The sequence below is a fragment of the Cimex lectularius genome, unplaced genomic scaffold, assembly GCF_000648675.2.
Source record: "Cimex lectularius strain Harlan isolate CLEC.00 unplaced genomic scaffold, Clec_2.1 scaffold383, whole genome shotgun sequence".
Lineage (NCBI taxonomy): Eukaryota > Metazoa > Arthropoda > Insecta > Hemiptera > Cimicidae > Cimex > Cimex lectularius.
The window spans coordinates 88,464-111,740 of NW_019392903.1; the positions used below are offsets into that span (position 1 = coordinate 88,464).

Consider the following 23,277-nt stretch of genomic DNA (forward strand, 5'->3'; position numbering starts at 1 on the left):
TCTACTTCTGGGGCAAGACATTTTATTATTTGTAGATCGGATGGGAAAGATAATGGCGGCCTTCACTCACTATCGCCAATAAGAATATGTAGAATAATAAATAGTAATAAGAGTAATTAAATAAAGTAGGGAAAGTAGTAAACATAAAAAAGGTCGTGATGGTTTAATTTATATTTGAACCATTCAATAAGGAACAAGGGAGTAAAATAATGAAAATTAAAAATTTAGAAAATATACTGGTAAAGGTTGAAAGAAATGTAAAATTGAACACCTCAAAAGGTGTAATTTCTTGCTGGGACTTGAAAGAGTGTACTGATGAAGAACTCCTCGAAGAATTAAAGAGTTCTACTGTCATAAACATTCATCGGTTAAAAAGGAAAGATGGTAGGACATATTTTTCATGGGTTGTCACATTCAATACCCCGTGTCCTCCAAAAGAATTGTATGTTGCCTACATGAAGATAGCTGTAAGGCCATTTATTCCTGCTCCCCTACAGTGTTTTAAATTCACTAATTTCGTGGTCCGCTTGACCAATTAATATATTACAATTAATTAAGGTTTTTAATTGAGATAAAAAAGTCAATGGCACGAGCGTGATTCGAACCCACGATCTTCGGCTTGATACGCCGCTGCTCTACCACTTGAGCTATCGTGACCTCGATCCACTCGGACACCAACTTCCCATCTCAACTACACCTTTTGAATTTTCTCTCCTTTTTGCCATTTTTCAAATGTCGTGTAATTGGAGTGGATCGAGGTCACGATAGCTCAAGTGGTAGAGTAGCGGCATATCAAGCTGAAGATTGTGGGTTCGAATCCCACTCGTGCTATTGACTTTATCTCAACTAAAAACCTTAATTAATTGTAATATATTAATTGGTCAAGCGGACCACGAAATTAGTGAATTTAATTATTAAAAATGAAGTATACTTCACTAAAGCTCTCCGTGGCCATTTCATTTGTCGTCGAGAATCCAATCCGATTACACGACATTGGAAAAATTTAGAACAAGCCCTTTATATAGTCTCTGCAATGATGCTGGTGTCCTTCCTCCGGATCTTTTCAGGGAGGAGGCAATTCTTAAGTTTGTTGCTAGACTTTGGTCTAAGCCTTTCCATCTTCTATTTCCTTCAGTTTTCCGTAACCCTCACCAAGATATGTATTCGTTCCTAAGAACTAGGACGAGACCTTTGGGAATCCGCGGTACTGAAATGTTGAGATTAGGAGGGAATACCTTGCCAGCAGTTGAAGGTTTTAAATTGCCCGTGGTCATTACCTACTGCCACAATTATCAAAGATCTGGCCTTATTGAACAAAAGAGAAACACCTTCTCTGATGATCAAGGCAGAATTCTTGCAAATTTTAAATAACTATCCCAATTATAAAGTTTTTTTTATACCGATGGGTCTAAAAATGAAATTGGTGTAGGGTGTGGGATATTTGCTGATGAGTATAACCTCAGCTGGCCTCTATCGAATGAGGCTAGCGTACACAGCTGAACTTCATGCAATCAGAAGATCATTGACCATTATAAAGGAATCGCAAGGAATTTGTATGCCATTATTTGCTCTGATTCGAAAAGTGGTCTCGAAGCAATCAAAAATTATTTCTCGGTTGACCCATACATCTTAGAAATTCACAAATATCTCTGTGAAATCAGAACACTTAACAAACATGTGGTATTTGTTTGGGTTCCTCGTCATGTCGGCATTTCTGGAAATGAAAAAGATGATCAACTGGCAAGGAAGCTGCAAACCATCCACAAAGAACAGATCAATTTCCTCTCTGCCCAGATGATATAGTAGTTTATGTTAAAAACATTATCAAACGAAAATGGATGGCAAGATGTCTGTAGAGATAGTATGAAAAAAATTAAGCCAGTTGTACATAAATGGCCAACTGAGGAACTTGAGAGAAAAGAACTTGTAATTCTCTCTAGATTGCGAATAGGTCACATCAGGCTAATAGGCTTTTAATAGGCAACAACCTTCCAACTTGTCCTCGATGTATGCGAAGTGGAGAACGTATCATTCTGACAATAAAACATATTTTGGTCGACTGTCGCACTTTGCAAGCCTTTAGGCAAAGGCTCAACCTTTCGAGTGATTTACAGGAGTTACTGGGTCCCCAGTGTTTCTTTCGAGGAGCACTTTTCAGCTTTCTCAAATTTATTGGAATTTATAATGAGATTTACACCTTTTCCCAAATTGTTATACCATTGAATGTTTGCCTGCTAATGTTTGAGTGATAGTTGTAAGTGCAAGAATTCTTTATTTTTTCAGGAATTTTTGAGGCTGCTGGAGCGGAAAAATGAAATGGAAGAAAATACAAATTGCGGGGTAATAAACTGCAATGCTCAAAATCGCAATTTAAATAAGAAAGATTCGAATCAGAGCTTTATAGCACTCAGAAGGGATATAGCTAAACTAAGATAGAAGGTTTGGCATGTTAGAGCGTGAAATGACCTTAGCCGTTAAAAATTAATAATAATAATAACAATACAATTTTTAAATATTGTAATATTTATTTTTTTNTTATTTATTGTAAAAAATTTTAGATTAAACTTTCAGACAATACTCAATATTAATGCTCAATAAAATAATAGTTTAGTAAGTACTACTTTAACATTAATATTATTGTAAATTTTTAAAATTATTTTGTTAAACTTAGGCCCTGATAATGGCATAATATACGTTGAAAGCTTGGCAAAACTGTAGTATAGTTTTAAATTGACCTCCTTCCGATCCTCTTCAATTTAATTATTATATTATTATTAATATAATGATAATGAGGAATTGGGTTTTTGGCCCATTTTTTACAACAGATTACTTGCTTTTTGTAGATTATTGAGTTTCATTTCAAACAATTAAGTAAGTATTTCAGCTGGTATTGTTCTAACACTGTATAATTTAAAATAAATCATAAATAAGGGCACAATCTTCTTGTCACACTGAGATTGGAAGACGGAATGGGATTATGAAATTTTGTTCGGTTAAGTCCAGTCGACTACGAAAATTTGGAAATGGTTGGACCACACATTTCAAAAAAAGGAAACGAATGTTAGGGTGCCAGTTTCTGCTACCAACAGGCTAGCAATCACTCTCAATTTCCTCGCAAGTGGAGGCTCTTATCAAACCTCATGTTCAAGTCTAACTTCATATTTTTGGGCTAACTTAGCCACAGTGTCTTTGTATTTATTCCCCTGAGGAAACGTCCCACAAACATCACCGAATATGCAAATCTTCAACCAATGTTGCGCAACAGTACAGAATCCCATTTATGATGGGATTCAAAAAATACTAAAACGCAACGCACCAAATTCAAGACTCAGGGGAGCGTCCCAGATGGAAGAAAATGAATCCCGGACACAGCTCTGTGGCAAAGTCTGAACAAAGAATCCCAGTGCGTGCTAGACTTTAGAACCATCCTTTCCAAAAAGTGAAATAAAGGAACTCTCTCAGCAGGCAGGATTGGAGGAAAATTATAGCTATATACCGGCCTTCTTAATTACCACCTAAAGAAGATGGACAAAGCAGGACTGAAATATATCGACTATCAGGAAGAACCAAAGACAATCAGTACTTTGGATTAGAAGTTCAACGCCTTAACCACTTGTCCCCTCATCCCCTTAAAACCATCCTTTCCAAAATGTCGGGGGACAAAGGAACTCTCTCTTAGAAGGTAGGATTTGAGGAAAATACCGGCCTTTTAACTACCACCTAAATAAGATGGACAAAGCGGAGTCAGGAAGAAATAGGGAGGATGTAGTTTGAGAAAGCATTAGCCTGGTTATGGTCAACCACTGGTAAGGTCCTCACATCAAAAGAGGTGCGCAAAGAGGCACCGAGGAAGGTGGTTAGCCTTGTAGGAAAAAATGCACTTTCCAAAGTATGGTTACAATTTATAGGTGTTCCACAATAGATCTACGTAAGACGCAGTGGGGAAAAGGATTTTTGAAATCATTCGAACCCTCCAAAAAAGCTGTAAGATTTCTTGTTCACGTCTGCGGGTTGATGACCTTGCTTGGTTATTTTGGTCTGTTTTGGTACTTATCCCGTCTAGAATATCTAGTGAATAGCTAAAACGCCAAGCGGTTAGAAAATTAACCCACAAATTTCTGATGATGGCGAGTCGGAACGGTAGCCAAAATGCGATGATAGTTTTTTCAAGTTGATGTACAATTTTTATTTTAGTGCAGGTCTTTCGTAAGTTTTATTTTATTAATCTCTCCCCCTGGATGCCGTAGATAAGATTAAGGCCGACTATGACGAGTTTCGAAAAACATGATCGCAGGTGAAAAGAAAGAGTTTCATTGATTTGTCGAGGTAATAATTAGTGAATGAGCATGAGAATCGAGACGAATGAAAAATCCAAACTAAGCTAAAACAAGAGATTTTTTTCTAAGAAACCCCCCAGTTCTTTTTACCGTTTAAGGCTCTCAATGAAAAGAAATTTAATTTTGTACAAAAATAAACAAATAAAAGCCAAGCTTTATAGCCCACCGGTGGCAGTTTATCCGGTGCGCTTTCGTACTGTTTCTAGACCAATTTTTCCGCTATACGCCAAAAGAAAGATGATGGGCGGACAACGGATTTTATCGATAACTTTTCTCATTTTCTCCTCCATTTCAATATCAAGTGTAGCGTCTTATGCTAGGCATTATTATCGAGGAAAAGTCCTCTCTTGTAAGGGCGTCATAATATTCTGGACGTGCAGTTAAAAACTCGTCGGAGTGAGAAAATGTATCAGGTGAGGGAAGAGAAGTGGGCAAAGGAAAGGTGACTGAGCTCTCCTCAAGCCTTATAAGGGTAGCGTTTAACGTGGGCTGCGATGAAGGCAATTCAGAGGCCCAGCCTCAATATCACTGACTCATGCACTCCTCTTCCCTCTTTTCGAACAAGGAGAACTTTTATACACTCGCTGGCACAAGGTCGAACGTCTACATCGATTCTAACATTTCATAGATTTCGCCCTTTGTTGATTTATTTCGGATGGGCCAGGTCAGAGTTTGGAGTTTTCCGTACATATTTGCAACAAAAGCGCTAACAGAATGGCGTGATGCCTGGCGCGATGCCCTGGGCTTTAAAAGCTTCATTTAACGATTTTTTATGGTTTACTTTGTTCATTCTTGATAAACCCTTAGACATTTTAAGTTAGTCAAAATTTACGAAATATTTAATGATGGATGAAATATTCGTGGCATGACAATAGGCGGCAGATGTCTTCCAGGCCGGCTGTAATTTCGCCCTAAAAAGCCAGGTTCAAACTATATACCCCCCTTTTTTTTTACGTAAACATAGCGAGCACGATGTAACATTTTTTCAGGAGGCGGTGAAGGGGGTAAAGTTTATGTAGCTCTCTTACAATTAACGAGAGATGGTAAGAGTGTGAGAGAGATGAATGAGTAAGTGAATAAAAGAAAGTGAATGAGTGTGTGTGAGAGATAAGGTGTGAGTGAATAAGAGAAGGTGAGGGAGTGAGAGAGAAAAGCGTGAGTGAGTGTGATTTTATCTTTTTATTTTTACTCGCAAAATTAGGCCCCAGGGCCTTTCTTACATTTAATGAGTTACATTGAAATTGTATCATGTTATGGTGTAAATTGTCTTCACAATTAACTTGTACAAATCAAAAGTAAAATTCTTTACATAATTATGTCTTCTTAGTCATCAATTAAATTTTTAACTCGATCTTACAAACATAAATTTCTTTACATATTGAAATAGAGAACCATGAACTTCAACTTCATACAATTGCAGGAAATCGTTATGAAAACTTATATACATATTATGAAGAGGAAAAAAATAAATAAAACTGAATTGCTTGTACCCATAATAACTCTTAAAACAAAAATAGTGATAACAATTAGTATAATTAATTTTATTCACTTTTTATTCATCAAAATGAGAGGAGAGAAAGAGAGAGAGAGAGAGAGAGAGAGAGAGAGAGANGAGTGAGTGAGTGAGTGAGAGAGAGAGAGAGAGAGGAGTGAGTGAGAGAGAGAGGAGTGAGTGAGAGAGAAAGAGGAGTGAGTGGGAGAGAAAGAAAGAAAGAAAGAAGAGTGAGTGAATGAAAGAGAATGAGTGAGTGAATAAGAAAATGGCCGATAATGGTTTGCTAGATTTTGAGATTAGCATCTTCAACGATCCGGAAAGTATGCAAAACATAAATATGAGATTTACTATATGGGTTAAGAATGCGAAAGTTTTTAAGAAAAATTGCCACTCTATATGTACCCAATAGGTAACAAGGGGTCACGAATTACTGGGTTCTTCCTTTTTCCATTGCGACCTAATAGATCTATTGTGGAATTGACCCTGCTCTATTTTCGTCCAGAAAGTGCACTATTCCTAAGTTAATTGAGCATTTCGTGTGCTGCTTCGCTTATCTCCCCTTGGCGTTAATGTCACCTTTTCGAATTGGTTGGACCGTTTTCGGGTGAATGCGTCGAAGGAATATAGGACATGTTCGGATGTCTGCTGATGCATGGCAGTGTTCATTTCTCAATTTTTCCAATTTTTTGTAAAAGTGGTAATTAATAGATTTATTAGTTTCCTCTCTACTGAAAGGGGTAGATTTTTGTTTTCATGGTCGAGATGTTTAGAAATTTATTCGATTGGTTTGAACCCGGTGAATTCATCCAGTATGTCCATTTCTTTCTCCACCCATTTGTTCAGTTCCGCTTTTAGCATGCTTAAGAATGTGCCGATTTGCGGTTCCGGTCCAAAAGGTGTGAGGTCTGCTCCAGTTTTGTTAGGCTTTGCCTTTAATCATCTCGGTTGAGTCTGAGGCCTTCAGTGCTTGGCTGTCTGAACATATACTTGTGCACAGTTCAGGTTCTAAGACTGAAAAATTGTTAGTGTGGCGCAGGGGTTGGGGCAGGTTGAAATTTTAAATATAAACAAAAACTAGATCATAACATGTGACAAGGTTTTATTTAATACTATTCTGTAAAAGTCTTCTTCTATTTTCTTTCTATGTCTACAAGATTTACATTATCCATATCAAACAAGACCTTTTACCTAAACCATGTTTGGGACTATGCTGGCCAAGTCTTCGAAATCTATAAAACTAAAATGGTCACAACACCTCTTGTACAAAACTACTCTGTGTATGGTTATGGTTGAAAAAGCCGATGTACTGACTAATAGCTTTGAATTCACTCAACTGAACATCTAAGGAAGTAAAGACAGTAGTTAAAAAACTGAAAATCCAAAATAAATCCCCAGTTACCGGACTTCACCAATCTAAACCCAAATAGTAAACCATATATTTATGTTTACATACTTTACATTGGTTGTTGGTAATAATAATCTCAAAACCATTATTGACCATTATCTCTTCATACCGTACCATCATATTCACATTCATATCATGCCATCATGCTCTTATTCACTCATTCCCTCTCACTCTCACTCACACACACGCGCACGCACGCACGCACACTTGCTCATTTCAATAGCTTCTTGAATTTTTATTCTGTTCAGAGTACCGAAGTTCGGATTAGGGATATTATTTCGAATGCAGACAATAAGGGAAATTTTAACATTGAGTAACCCCTACATTTTGCAACATGGTTTTGAAATTATATTTTTAACAATTTGTCAAAGACTTAATGTTTTTAAAGTTTTACACAAACACACTTTGAGCCCTGAAGATGATCTCAATAAAGATCGAGACGTTGACACGATAAAGAAAATGTTTTTCTGAAACCTGCATCACACCAGATCGCATCTCACGATTTCTAAATAAATATCGATTAACGGTCACTAATCACCACACGTTTTACACAAAGTTGCAAAATATCTACAAATTGCACGTCGTTTAACTGTGGTCCCTTGAGTTTTTCTATATTGAACTACTCGACTTAATTTCCTTCAGGCGAAATACATACGACGAAATCTTGCCGAACTTATAGTCCACTTTCTTTTGACCAAATCTCTGATCCATTCGAGATTTATAGATGTTAAGTTGTTTAACGCGTATTTTACGTTTTCCCTGTTTTTGGTAACGCCAGTTGAGTTGTTCAATATTTTTCGTACGATGAGATGGATACGGTGTAGACTAAAAGCAGGACAGAGGGTCGAACATCGAAGAGGCCTTGGTGCCAATGCGATTTTTTCACAAGGTACACCTACAAGTGCTTGTCGAGGTTTTCTCTGCGCCAAGTGCCCACACAAAGGTGCACACTACAATGCCACATTGAAGTGAAACAGAAAACTCATTTCATGTCGAACCGGTAGAAAACGTCGGAAAATCATAGATTAATTCCACATTTCATCGAATATTGGACCCTGGTGTCTGGGGTGATGAACATGTAGTTAGTTGGTCGTTTCCACATTTTGGTCAGCCAATCCACGCTGCTTTCGTCCCCCGAGCTGACAAGCTGTGGACATCGAAATACCCCATGACTAAGGGAAAAATCGATCCGTCGAGCGAACAGGACTGGCGAACTGTAGTTTTTCATATTGCCTCGGGAAAACTTAATTAAATTAACCCGTGAAAAACCAACCCTGGGTAAGTACCAATTGTTACTGATTAAATCAGCGTAGAAATAGTACAGAACGTTACAGTTGTATCCCAGTTCAGTTATATCTACAGTTCGAAGCACAATAAAACCGGATTAACCAATTCTACCGGTTGAAAATAATCGATCGTTTCTATTTTATCAAGGAAATGTTGCAAAATCGTTTATTGTTCGGATCTAACGATGCGGAAAAGTTTACCGCCGGGTTCGCCTTATAGGTTTCCATCGACGGATATCTATTTTCCTATTGACAGCTTAAAAAAAAAAATAAAATAAAATAAACCCTTACTCTTGTGCTTTCAAAATACTTAATTACCAGACAAAACAAAAACAAGAAATGGGTGAAATGTTTGAACTAAAATTAAAACACGTTTGTAACTTCTTTAGAGTGCAAATAAAATGATTGTGGGAATCTTATCGGTTTTATCCACTGTAAAGAGGTAAATACTTTTAAAAAAATTCAAAAGTTAAACTAACGGCGGTTTTATTCGTTTTTTTAACGAGCGATGTATTTTTTTTATATATCGGGAGTTCAGGTCGTCTTTCTTTAATTGGAATCTGTTATCTACATTTTTCCCCTTCGCACATTATGTAAAGTTCAATGCGCCTTATGAAATTACTGTATGGGTCATGAATGAAAATAAAATCCCAACAATATTCAACGACAAATGTAATTTGTGGGATGGAAATTTTTTCTAATCGTTGTGAACGGGCACTGTTTTCCTCGGCGGCCATCCACCTTCGATATATGGTTTATACAACCTCTGAAAACCAACCGGGAAGAATTAAATTGTTAAATAACATGGGAATCGTTCTAAAAACCAGTAACAAATGTTACACAAAAGGGTGAAAAGACTTTTTTGGGTACCCAGCTTGTCAAGGATGTAGACCCAGTTCAGACAAATCGTCTTATGCACAAAAATGTGAAAGGAATTTTTTGGAAACTCAATTCGTCTTTGATGTAGAGCGAGTTCAGACAAATTGGACAAATCATCATCTTATGCACAAAAAAGTAAAAGCAAGTAAGCTCGTCTTTGATGTAGAGCAACTTCAGACAAATCGGCTTATATACAAAAATGTGAAAGGAACTTTTTGTGAAGTCAGATCGTCATAGATCTAAAGCACAAATAGACTTATGCACAAAAAAGTAAAAGGAATTTTTGGGTACCCAGTCCGTCTTGGATGTAGCGCAAGTACAGACAAATCGTCTTATGGTAAAAAATGTGAAAGGAACTTTTTGTGAAGCCAGATCGTCTTGGATGTAAAGCACAAATAGTCTTATGCACAAAAAGTGAAAGGAATTTTTGGGTACCCAGTCCGTCTTGGATGTAGAGCGAGTTCAGACAAATTGGACAAATCATCACCTTATGCCCAAAAAAGTAAAAGCAAGTAAGCTCGTCTTTGATGTAGAGCAAGTTCAGACAAATCGACTTATGCACAAAAATGTGAAAGGAACTTTTTAGAAATCCAGCTCGTCTTTAATGAAGACCCTGTTCAGACAAATCGGACAAATCATCGTCTTATGCACAAAAAAGTGAAAGAAACTTTTTGAGAACTCAGTCGTCCTGGTTGTAGAGCAAATTGAGACAAAACGTCTTATGCACAAAAAAGTGAAAGGGATTTTTGGGTACCCAGTCCGTCTTGGATGTTGAGCAAGTACAGACAAATCGTCTTATGATAAAAAATGTGAAAGGAATTTTTTGTGAAGCCAGATCGTCTTGGATGTAAAGCACAAATAGTCTTATGCACAAAAAGTGAAAGGAATTTTTGGGTACCCAGTCCGTCTTGGATGTAGAGCGAGTTCAGACAAATTGGACAAATCATCACCTTATGCCCAAAAAAGTTAAAATAAGAGTTCATCTTTGATGTAGAGCAAGTTCACACAAATCGACTTATGCACAAAAATGTGAAAGGAACTTTTTGAGAACTCAGTCGTCCTGGTTGTAGAGCAAATTGAGACAAAACGTCTTATGCACAAAAAAGTGAAAGAAACATTTTGGGAACTCAGCTGTTTTGGATGTAGAGCCAGTTCTGACATATCCAAATTGTTTTAAAACTAGGAATAATGCAAAATTTGTATAAAAACAGGCGATAAAGCAAGACAAGAATGGGAAATATTTTTAAAAAGATAAAAATTTTCTACTCATCTTGAGGACTGTATTCTATTCTCAAACAGCCAATTTGGTTTTCGTCATCGTAGATATAGACAAGATGCTATCTCTAAGTTTCTGAAATACTCTTTAAAATGTTTTGACTTTGCTTTTGGCTTCTAGTAAAGCGTTTGATTCTGTTTCGCATCCCCTTCTAATAAAGGAGTTATAACGAGTAAAGTATGAATGTCTTACAGCTTTATCACTCTTCTTTCTTCTTATCTTAATAACTAGGCAACTGTAATGAAATAAGCTTGTTGTTTTGAGTAATGGGAATTGTGATAAAATATTATTCAAAATAAATTTTTCGAAAATTTCTCAAATTGATGACAGGATTACTTTAAAATATTGCGTTTCTTATGTGCCATGCTCTGTCCCTAATCCGAACTTCGGCACTCCGAACATTCCAATCATCCCAACAGGATAAAAATTCAAGAAGTAAGAAATTTAAAGAAAACAAATGAAACATTATTGGGGGAGAGGAGAGAGGAGGGAGAGACAGACAGAGAATGAATGAATGAATGAGTGAGTAAGTGAGTGAAAGAGATTGAATAAATGAGAGAGAGAGAGAGAAATCTCTCACGTTCCTATCAATAGTAAAAAATGAATTCTAAGATCAATCTGCTATTATCTTTTCTTAAATATAATATACCAAGTATTTAACAATGAGAGACCAAGAGGAGGAAGCAATGAAGAATGAAAAATAATGCAGTGTTGAGTTGAATTTATTTTGCGCATACGTGTGCATGTATATAAGATCTTCAACAAAAACAATAATTCTTGTATTTGGTTTAAAAGAAATATCGGAGCTTTGAGATAATTCTGCATTTTTAAATTGATTGGAAATACGTATCGAAGGGAAATTACATTGGAGTCCGTATTGCCAAAATTTAGTCAAAACGTTGGAATTCACTTGATTTATTTCATGTAGACTTATTTCATACCCACGTTCACTCAATTTTAATACATGGTTTATTTGTGTATGCTCATTCAGCATCCGAGTAAATTATGTCTCTTCCTTTTTTATATATATTTATGTGCTACAAATTTAGTTATGTACATAAATTTAGAACTTTACAATCTGTACATAAGTTTAACACAATAAATGAATTAAAGTTTGTTTCATTCAACAAGGAAGCCCCTTTTGTATAACTTACTTCCAGATAACTTCAAAGCTACAGTTTTAAATATCCAATATACAAATATTTTGTTTTTTTACAAAACAATAAATAAACAAAGAACCTCAAGTCTTGCGCTCAGAATTTGAAAAAATTTAGCAAACTTGAAACTCTTGTGTTTGTGAGTGACGATTTCCCAACGTCTTCCGTTCAAAATCAATTGGGACAAAAAAACATGGGTATCTAGAATATCGGCAGATACGTGCAGAAACGTGGAATAAATCTGCAGATGGGTCGTGTCGGAGAGTTTCCGGTGGGCCAGAGCTTAGGACGGGCTCACACCGGAAACACGGACAACTTATTCACATTGGGATGCTGGTCTCGAGATGCCTAACAAGGAAACGTCAAAACTCTACTAGCCTCTCCACTTTCATACATTCACGACTCAAGTAGCCCCTTTACCTTCATGCAGTCACGACTAGAGTACCCATTCACATTCATACATTCACGACTCAAGTAGCCCCTTTGCCTTCATGCAGTCACGACTAGAGTACCCATTCACATTCATACATTCACAAATCGTAGCCACTTTACCTTCATGCAGTCACGACTAGAGTACCCATTCACTTTCATAGTCACGACTCAATTAATCTCCACCCTTCATACACTCAAGACTCGAGTAGCCCTTCACATTCATACATTCACGACTCGAGTAGCCCTTCACATTATACATTCACGACTAGAGTACACGTTCACATTCATACATTCACGACTCAAGTAGCCCCTTTACCTTCATGTAGTCACGACTCAACTAAGCCCCTCACATTCATACAGTTAGGATTCGACTAGCCCTTCCCTTCATACGTTCATGATTCGAGTAATATAGCCAAGTTGCTTGCTGTTTGAAAACAAAACGAATCAGTTTTATATTAATTATTGGCGAAGCACGTATGCGCTTCATTGTGAACTCAACCCTCTCTACAATATCTAGTGATTCTACCGGTACAGTAAGAGAAATGTGAGAAAGTTGTGGTTAAATCCTTACATTGAATATTCTATGAATTGCAAGTTATTCCTTTCAACTTGTGTACAATCCAGGAAATTTCTCAACTTCTCTCACAAATTTTATATTGAACATTCATTGCGCACACCAATAGTAGGACAACGACCGAGAAACTGGAAAACTTAGAGACCAGCATGTCGATCCCCTAATTACTTGGTAGTCTTGGTAGCCCAGTCAGTGCTCAGACTGGAGCATCCCGTTGTGAGTTGTACGACCTGAGACATTGGAATTTGGAATCATTATTTCGTATTCGTTGGCTTAATAAATAATTTTAAATAAATGAGTTGTTTCAAAGAATTGAGAATAAGTTGTTTTGTAGAACGATTCAAGTTGACTTATTCAGTTGTACAGCAACATTTTGAAGATTTGAAACAATGCCTACCATGACCTTGGTCGATCTTGAGTTAGGTACTTATGGACCAAGATATTCACAATTCATACAGGTTTTATCTGGCTACAGGTAATTGTTTGCTAGTGATGTAACGACATAAACTTTCACGAAGGATGGGTTAACCAAGAACCATACTTTTTCAACTATTGGGTAAAACTTTTTTTTTAATCTAGAACTTTCGATCTGAAATTCGTGAATAATTTAAAAATCACAGAACAACTTGGGGGGAACGGGGCTAAGTAGTGGGCTTTAGGTCGAAGCTACCTGGGATCGAGTCGTACTGAACGTTGTCGCAAGATTGAGCCAATACCAGTGTGAAAGGGTCAATTGCCCTTTGATTGAATCGGAAAAAAAATCGTATTTAATCGGTTCCAACCTGAGACCAGCCTTAACATTCATGAAAAAGTCGGTTTAGCCCAATGTCGCGAAATTTTTCACAAGTCACGAGAGCGGAGGCGAATATTTCGAGATTATTTCATAAGAGTAAAGGACGTGAAAGGGAGAAGGATGTGGGATCAGACGTCGAGAAAAAAAAATGATTCGACAGGAGGACCGGCCGGCTGCGGGCCGATAACAGCCGTTCGGCAAATTTGGCGATCGGAACCGGTGAACTAGAGAAGCCCTACGAGGGAAAAAACCTCTTCCCACGCGCATTTCTTGATGAAAAAAAGGAAAAAACATCCTGGAAATTATAAAAACCGGAAGAAAATCCTCGACGCGGGTTTCCGAGGACGCCGGCGGATTGGGTTTTGAACTCGAGAAAACCGTTTGAAACGGGCGAGACGGACTGCCGTCTCGGCCCTGTCAGACCTCCTTTCCCATAAGTGAAAGCTTTCAGAGTAAAGAAAAAGCGAGATACATTGATAACATATCGTTTCCGAACTCGAAATCCATAAAAAAGAGATAAATTTGAAAATATAACCGATTGTGATTTTCAACCGAACCGACAACAGCGTCTGAGAACGGCAAAACCGCCCACACTGGAAAGCCATGAGAAATGTCCAGGGGGCGGCGAACGAACCCATTGAAAACACGCCGAATTGATAAAAATCCATGGGGTTGAAATTCATGAGGTTGAATTGAGGCTCTAAAGACGGGAAGGGGTCGAGGAGATTGCCTTAGTGGGCGAATTTCTGTTGCTTTCGAGGGTCGGGTCGAAATCGGCTGGACCCTCGACAAAATAAGCTCCCAGGGGTTAAAAGGTAAAAAAAAATACGAATTGAAAACTCACCGTCTGTCCTCCTGATCTGAATGCTCATTCCGGATTTGATTGGATCCATTTTTGTTAGAGTCCGACGAAGGTAAACTGTTCGATAAATCGGCCGTCTGGGTCCACACGCGTCGAAAACAAATGCGAATTGACAAAAGGGGCTCGGACAACTCAAAAAGAAAAACAACGGGTCCCACACTCGAGACAGTCAGTTGAGACAAGGGGTTATTTTCAGTTTTACACTACTTCCATATTCTTTGGTGGTGAACAGATTGGTCGTGCCGCTATTCATTTGTTATATGATTTTTCAATCGTGAATGTGATCGAATGCCATTTTTCACCAGCGGCTTGATGAAATGGTCGTTGCTCGCAGACGAGTGAATGTGACGGGACCGGATGACTAACCTTATAACCGACAAACGGCCGCCAACTCGATCGGGTCGTAACTAAAAAGTAAAAAAAGTCTCGCCGCCTCGTTCGGTCTCTGGCCGGCCTAGCTCTTCTTCCCACCTTCCACACAACGGCCCTTCTAGTTTTTCACTTTTCACACTTGCAGATTTTCTCTTTTTCATTCAGAAAAATTTGAAAAATTCCCGATTACTTTGCCTATTTTAAATTGTTCCCGCCCGAGAGAATCTCCTTCCTTGTTTACACATAGACAACAAAAATAACGGATTCATTTTTCATTTGTATGCTTTTCAGGACGGCGGATCATTTCAATCCGCCTTTTTTTAATTATTTTTTTTATTTATACTGCTGACGATTTAACGTGCCTTTTCTATGCGGATTATTGGGGGATGGTTAGAGGATTATTAAATTTTCATATTGGAAGGTATGCAGGATAAAAAAGGCCGTCGCACACATATGCCGTGTGATTCAAACAGAGTTGGCGCTATTTTTCGAAATGTGGTCATTTTATAAGTGTTAACGTTATTGCATATTTCTGTTAATTTTCTTTTTATGTAAGGTCTTGGTTGAAATGAAAAAGCTAGTGTCACGAGCGGGATTCGAACCCACGACCTTCGGCTCAAATCCCGCTCGTGACACTAGCTTTTTCATTTCAACCAAGACCTTACATAAAAAGATTAATTAATTGAAAGAAGTAATTTAGTCAAGACTTAATTTATATGTATTAGGGAGAGGATTTCTACAATAATAATAATAAATTTTACAGAATAAATCCAATTTTGAAAAATGTTTAAATATACACTGAGGCAAAAAATGGCCACCCTCGATTTTCTTTAGTAAATTTTTGTAATCATTACAATTTTTAATTTTCGTTGTTTACAGTATATTTTTAAATAAAAATAAAAAATATAGCTAAATAAAAAATTCAACTGAGGGATACAATTTTATCAAAAATTTGGAAACAATGAAGAATTCAATAAGGAGCATTTGGAAGCTGTGGAATATTTTCATACCCCTCCAAAAGTGCCTAATTCCTGCAAATTCTCCGGCATCACTGGTCGACTTTTCACCCACTCTGACAACTCTTCCCAAAGATGTTCGGTAGGTTTAAGTCACGCCTACATGCTGACCAATCCAAACATTGAATTGAAGCACATTTCAAGTAGTCACCTATTATCCTAGCTGTTGGGTCCTGGCATTGTCATGAATAAAAATAAAACAGTCACCAATCAGTGGCATTTAAAGAACATCTTCTGATAATACATCTTTAATGTATCGTTGCAGTTATGGAACACTCAATGAAGATCAAACATGTACGACCCATAGAAATGCCTGTCTATTGTCTATAAACACTTCCATAACACCACCAACTCCATTGCTTCTCTGGAGTGAAAATGATGCTAAATTACTGCTCTCCTGTTCTAATCCAAACCCTCTCGACTGTCAGGAGACCTCAAACAAAATCTTGACTTATATGAAAACAAGATTTTTGTCCAATCTTGCTCAGACCAATCGATGAGATTTCTTGCAAAACTTAACTGGGCTGTTTTATGGCTTGTCAGAAGTGTGTAAACTGATATTAATATTTCTAACTTGTTGAACTTGATCTCAATAGCAGTAGAATTTCAATTATAGCATACATTCGAAACAATAAAACGATAATCTCTCTGAGATGTGACATGATGGCAATCCCGATCCATCCTTCTTGAATAACCCCCAGTACCTTGGTAGCAAAGGACAGTTGTTCCTTCAGACAGTTGTTCTGTGAATGTTAAGCACCTTGGCCACATACGCTTGACTTCTTCAATCTTTCAACAGTGCCAAATCTGCACCACTTGAAGCCATCACTCAAGCAAATTTGAAACTTAAACATTTATGGAGTTTTAAAATCCAATTGTAAACACAAAAGGGAGATTTTATCTGTGTTTTATTTACCTCTAATCCTTTAAAACGGACCAAATATTGTTGTAAAATAATCAATGGAGAATTGCCTAAGAGATAATTAAAAATATTAAGGGTGGCCTGTCTCTCAGAGAAGAAACGAATACTCTGGACCACTGTATTGTCTTGATAAGAGAGCAAATTCAATTGTTACTACCAAGCTTTCATGGTCATCATCACGACAAAACAATCTTAAATATGTGTTCAGGCATTTGTCTTTTTTTTTATTTTGATGATGCTGCCATCTTGCTGATCAGTAAGTAAACTGTAGCAAGAGAGGACAATTTTTACCCTAAAATAAAATGTAATGTAAAAAGAAGCAAAGTGTTGTGAGTTCTTTTTTCAACTCTAAATATTTATTGTCTTTAAACACTTCTAAAATAAGTACCGTAGCGTACATGATGGTCCTCCGTGCCGCGTTGACATTCGCCTAGAAGAAATTGTGAAAGAAACCACCGAGAAAAGGGTGAGTCTCCTAAATTCATATGAATGAAAGTGGCCATTAATTTGCTGCACTTTCCCTTCATATCCTTAACCCCAAATCCCAATCACCATAAATACCAATTAATAAGCACTGGTTTTATATCCTTCATTGGGAAGTAATTGTTTAAATAAAGTACATCATAATGCCAAATAGTATAACTGAAGAAGTTGATATTAAAAGACTTCATTTTCAGAGAGGTAAAGTTAAGACTTCTTTAACACGATATAAGACGTTTTTGCATTCTCCTGACCTCAATAAGGATGATAAAAATTTAATTAAAGTGAAGTTGGAAAAAAATGAGCCACTGTGGACAGAATTTGATAATATACAAACTGAAATAGAAACGGCTAACCCTGAAAATGAAACGGAATTAATTCAAAGAGAATATTTTGAAGATGAATTTTGTAGATTAGTTAGCAGGGCTAGGACACTAATAGAAACTAGTAGTACAGATAGTAAAGAGTCTATCATTAAGCAACACATCGCGGAAGTTAGGCTTCTGGATATATTGTTACCCACCTTCAATGGAAAGTATGAGGATTTCCTTTCATTTAAGCAAGAATTTAATTCTATAATAGATGAAAGAACAGATTTAGCACCTATTCAGAAATTTAAGTATTTAAAAAGAGCATTACAGGATGATGCAGCTTTTTAAAAAGTATGGAAGTAACAAACGATAATTATAACTTGGCATGGGAGTTGCTTGAAGAACGCTATAATCATAAAAGGCGTATTGTATTTAGGCATATAAAGGCAATCCTTGACTGTGAAAAGGTGGAAAAGGCTTCAGCTAGTAAGTTGCAGAATATTGTGGATGTTACTTTAGCCAATTTAAGAAGTTTAAAAGCTTTAAAGCTACCTACTGAGCATTGGGATCCACTTTTAATTGTAATTTTAGACAGAAAATTAGATCCTGGAACACGTCAAAAATGGGAAAGTGTAATTAATAGAAGGGAAGTTCCAACCCTTAGCCAATTTATTTCTGTTCTCCAAAACAGAATTGAAAACTTAGAATCTATTTATGAGGATAAGTATACGAGAATAAAGGATGTTTTCAAACAAAATAGTAATAAATCAAAAAATCTGCATTTACGTAATCATGATGAAGATAAATTACAGTATAAAGACACATGTGCTTATTGTGGGAAACCTCATAAAATTTATATCTGTAGACTTTTTAGAGCATTATCTGTATCTAATAGGTTACAGGAGGCATCTAAATTAGAACTGCCTTAGAAAGCACAAAGGTAGTGACCGATGCTCTACTTATAAATGCCAGAAATGCTCAAAATTGCATAATACTCTATTACACCAAGAAGAAGAAACTAAATCCAGTTTGCAAAATGAATATCAAAGTAGTCAAAGTAAAAATGATGGAAAAGAACCAAAGATCACTACAAGTGCCCTATCTTTTCATCACAAACCGAGAGTTTTACTATCCACAGCAGTCATCCACGTTGAAAACCTGAAAGGAAAAAGTCTAGAATGCCATGCTCTGTTGGATAGTGGTTCCCAATCCAATTTTATCACCTCTGCTCTAGCTGAAGAGCTGTGCCTTCCTACTGAAACATCACTACTTTCAATTAGTGGCATAGGTGGAATATTATCAGAAAATTTAAACTATTCAGCAAATTGCATTATAAAATCTCGATTTGAACCATTTCAGACTAAGCTAGAATTCTTGGTAATTCCAAGGGTTACCTTACTCATACCGGAAGCTAGTATAAATACCACTGACTGGGAGATTCCTTCTAATCTGTTTCTTGCAGACCCTAATTTTGATAACTCTGGTCCAGTTGACATGCTCATTGGCGCTGAAATATTTTTCTATATACTAAAGCATCAGCAACTATCTTTGGGGAAGAACTTGCCAAAATTACAACTCACAGCCTTTGGATGGGTAGTGGGAGGCAAGGTTTGCAAACATTCTAAAGAGGAATTAATGCAAGATGTAACTGTAGCAGCCTGTAGTCAAATCGATGAAGAATTACATAATTTTGGGAGATTGAAGAAGGGTTTTTACATCCAAATCTGTCTTCAGAAGAAAAGGCTTGTGAGAAACTGTTTAAGGAAACAACAATGAGAGATTCGGATGGTCGATTTGTAGTGAAATTGCCAACTAAAAATGAGTTTAACCAGTTGGGATTTTCTACAGTAATGGCAATGAAACGCTTTTTCCTACTTGAGAAAAAACTGGATAAAAACAAAGATTTAAACGCTGCATATATTGACTTTATGGAAGAACATGTTAAGCTAAAGCACATGGAAGTTGTTAAAGAACCTTATGTAACTGATGTGCCTACATATTACATGCCCCATCATTGCGTTCATAACATCCACAGCTCAACAACAAAATACCGCGTGGTTTTTGATGCTTCTGTTAAGACTACAAGTGGGCTTTCTCTTAATGACGCTTTAATGACTGGCCCTGTAATTCAACAGGACTTAGTTTCAATAATATTAAGGTTTCGCTCTTATAAATATGTAATAACTGCTGATATCACCAAAATGTACCGGCAGATTAAGATTTCAGAAGAGGATAAAAGTTTGCATAGAATATTTTGGAGAAAATCTCCTAATCAACCACTTATAGAGTATCAGTTAAATACTGTTACCTATGGAACTGCTCCAGCTTCGTTTCTCGCTACAAGATGTCTGCAACAAGCTGCTAGAGAACAGGAAGATAAATACGCCTCTGCAGTAAGATCAATTCTGCAAGATTTCTACATGGATGACTACCTGACAGGTTGCAATGATTTCGAAAATCTCAAATTAATTCAGGAAGAGGTTATAAAAATACTTGAGGGCGCTCAGTTTTCTTTACATCAATGGTGTGCAAATGAATTGGCATTATTAGACAAAATTCCTACAACAAAAACAGAAACTAAATTTATCCCAAATGAAGAGGACATTTCAATCAAAACCCTTGGCATCTGGTGGAATCCAGAACAAGATTACTTTACATTTTCAATTTTTCTTCCTCCAGAACAAAAGCCTACAAAGCGTAGCATCCTGTCAGATACTGCTAAGGTTTTCGATCCCCTTGGTTTAGTGGGACCGGTCATTGTAAAATTCAAAATGTTTTTGCAAGTGCTTTGGTCATTAAAGACAGAATGGGATGAAGCACTCTCTACAAGTCAATTAATGGAATGGACTTCATTTAGAAAGGACCTTAAGTTCTTGGAGACTCTGCACATTCCTCGACCTGTTTAGACAGCCTGGGATGGCCTTTATGAAATCCATGGTTTCTGTGATGCATCAGAAAAAGCATATGGAGCTGTTATATACATCAGAACTGTTACCCAAGATAACATATATTCTTCTAGACTGCTTATTGCAAAATCAAGGGTAGCTCCTTTAAAAAAAATCAATCTTCCCAGACTAGAATTATGTGGAGCCCTTCTATTAGCCAAACTGGTGAACAAAGTTCAAACATCTTTACAGATGAAATTTGAGCGCAAATTCTTGTGGTCAGATTCTACAATTGTACTCAACTGAGTTACTTCGCAATCAGCTAAATGGAAAACATATGGTGTCATGTACCTGGCAAAGAAAATCCTGCTGACAAAATTTCCCATGGACTTTTAGTTGCAGACATTTTAAACGACAATAATTAGTGGCAAGGGCCAGTTTGGCTTTCATTCTGGCCAGCTCAGCATGTGATTGATGTTACATCTGAAGAACTAAAACAATCTGTTTTGGTAACTACTAAGACAGTTAAATTGTTTGATTGGAACAGGTATTCTAGCTACCCTCGGATAATTAGAGTTGTAATTTATTTACACAGATTTATCAAATTATATTTGAAACAACATATACCAAAATTTATATCTAGTGATGAATGGTCTGCTGCTGAAAGGGTATGCATCAGACATGTGCAAACAGAAGCCTTTACAGAAGATATTTACCATCTGCGTTCATGGGGACGTTCACTCTAAGAGTAAACTGCTGACATTGAGCCCTTTTCTGGATAAGGATAACATCATCAGAGTAGGTGGATGAATTGATAAGGCTAACATCTCTTATAATCAGAGGCATCCTATCTTATTACCTAAAGGTCATCAAGTAACTTTATTAATTGCAAGATGGGAACATATTCGTAATCTTCACGCAGGACCGCAATTACTCTTGGCTTCCTTGCGACTAAGATTTTGGCCATTGGGAGGAAGAGATCTTGTAAGAAGAACATACAATGCATGTATCACTTGTTTCAAGGCCAAACCTAAAGGTACCCATCAAAAAATGGGCAATTTACCATATGAACGCCTGAAGGTTGGTCGACCTTTCCTCAATACGGAAGTGGATTTCTGCGGCCCATTTACTATTAAAGCGAGTACCATTAGGAATGCAAAACTACAAAAGGCTTATGTAGCTATTTTTATCTGCCTCTCAAAATGTGTTCATATGGAGCTTGTTAATGATCTAACAACACAAAGCTTCCTAGCTGCTTTAAAGAGATTTTTTGCAAGGCGAGGAAAGGCAAAATTAATGATGTCAGATAATGGTACGAATTTTGTAGGAGCAGCTCGTGAGTTGAATCAATCAATCTGCAGAGCAAGACAAGACCCACAAGTAGCTAACTATTTAGCCAGTGAAAATATTACCTGGAAATTCATACCTTCCCAAGCACCAGAATTTGGTGGTCTGTGGGAAGCAGCAGTAAAATCTTTTAAATTTCACTTTAGAAGAGTAGTGGGAGACAAAATTTTTACTTATGAGGAACTAATGACATTTCTTGTATTAATAGAATCAGTCTTAAATTCCCGTCCTATTCTTGCACTTAGTCCTAGTCCCAATGACCTTGCACCTCTCACTCCTGGCCACTTCTTGATAGGAGACTCCCTTACATCTATAGGTGAAGAGGATCTTCAAGAGGCTAAACAGTCAACACTTCCAAGATGGCGTAGGGTGCAACAAATGTTCCAATCATTTTGGAAAAGATGGACACAAGAATACTTATCCAATCTACAAGTACGAACGAAGATGCTAAAAGGGAACTGTAATCTGCAAATTGGACAGCTCGTTCTTTTAAAGGATGAAAGGACACCTCCACTGAAATGGCCTTTAGCAAGAATCTGTGAGACGCATCCAGGAGCTGATGATTTAATTAGGGTAGTTACCCTAAAATCTCGTAATGGAGTCATCAAGAGACCAATAAATAAAATTTGTCCTTTGCCATCTCGAATAGGAAGTGAAGAGTCTCCAGAAGAAGAAGAAGAAATTTAAAGTTTTCTTTCATGTTAAATTTATTTTATTATTTTTTGTCTATTAATACTTGTTTATTTATCAAGTTAATTTAAATATTTCTAATTATTTCAAAATTTATATACTATGGCAGTTTTACAATTTATTTGTTTGTATTGAATCAATTTATTAAATTGTTTCAAGGTGGCCGGCATGTTCAGGCATTTGTCTTTTTTGATTTAGATAATGCTGCCATCTTGCTGATCAGTAGGGAAACTGTAGTAAGAGAGGAAAATTATTACCCTAAAATAAAATGTAATGTAAAAAGAAGCAAAGTGTTGTGAGTTCTCTTTTCAACCCTAAATATTTATTGTTTATAAATACTTCTAACATAAGTACCGTATCGTACAACTCTATTACTAATTTCTTCCTCAGATAAAACTTTTCAATTTCGCATTTCCTGGGGTATTTCACGTTTTTTAATTAAATTATTTTCGATATCCAGTCAAGTAATCTGAAAATTACTTTACGATCATAATTCTGTGGATCTTCGTCGACCGCAATTTCTTTCAGGATTTTCGAGTCATCAATCTTTTCAGGACATTTTCAAGATGTTCCACGTAGAATGGGATTTGTGCATACGTCTCTTATCTGTTTTATAATTTAAATTTATATTTAAAAGGTTACTTAAGATAATTTATTTATGAGTCGTACAAACCAATTCGAATGAACGCATGATTGTTAGTAAGGATGTGAGTAATTAATTGTTGGGTAATTTCTTGGAGTTCTGTAGGTTGATGGTA

The 23,277-nt window shown here is 36.8% G+C and overlaps 3 protein-coding genes across 4 annotated transcripts in view; 2 read left to right on the top strand and 1 right to left on the bottom strand.

Moving 5' to 3' along the window:
• The window catches only part of LOC106673343 (kinesin-like protein KIF2A), a 36,679-nt gene extending 21,761 nt beyond the window's left edge, over positions 1-14,918 (bottom strand). The window contains exon 1 of one of the 2 annotated variants that reach the window (XM_014405429.2): positions 14,479-14,918. In XM_014405429.2, coding sequence (XP_014260915.1) covers positions 14,479-14,527 — 49 coding nt within the window. In that variant the 5' untranslated portion in view covers positions 14,528-14,918. The remainder of the gene's footprint in view (positions 1-14,478) is intronic. The other variant, XM_014405430.2, reaches the window with a different exon arrangement.
• A 4,529-nt stretch (positions 14,919-19,447) lies between these two features.
• Positions 19,448-20,503, top strand: LOC106673338. The gene has a single exon (XM_014405423.1). It carries the CDS (start codon positions 19,448-19,450, stop codon positions 20,501-20,503), a length of 1,056 nt encoding a protein of 351 aa, XP_014260909.1.
• A 1,029-nt stretch (positions 20,504-21,532) lies between these two features.
• LOC106673339 lies at positions 21,533-22,516 on the top strand. The gene has a single exon (XM_014405424.1). It carries the CDS (start codon positions 21,533-21,535, stop codon positions 22,514-22,516), a length of 984 nt encoding a protein of 327 aa, XP_014260910.1.
• The last annotated feature ends 761 nt before the right edge of the window (positions 22,517-23,277 follow it).

Bases quoted from the DNA above. Each gene is read 5' to 3' on its own strand.
- LOC106673338 (XM_014405423.1), top strand. From the start codon at position 19,448: ATGGCAATGAAACGCTTTTTCCTACTTGAGAAAAAACTGGATAAAAAC.
- LOC106673339 (XM_014405424.1), top strand. From the start codon at position 21,533: ATGGGCAATTTACCATATGAACGCCTGAAGGTTGGTCGACCTTTCCTC.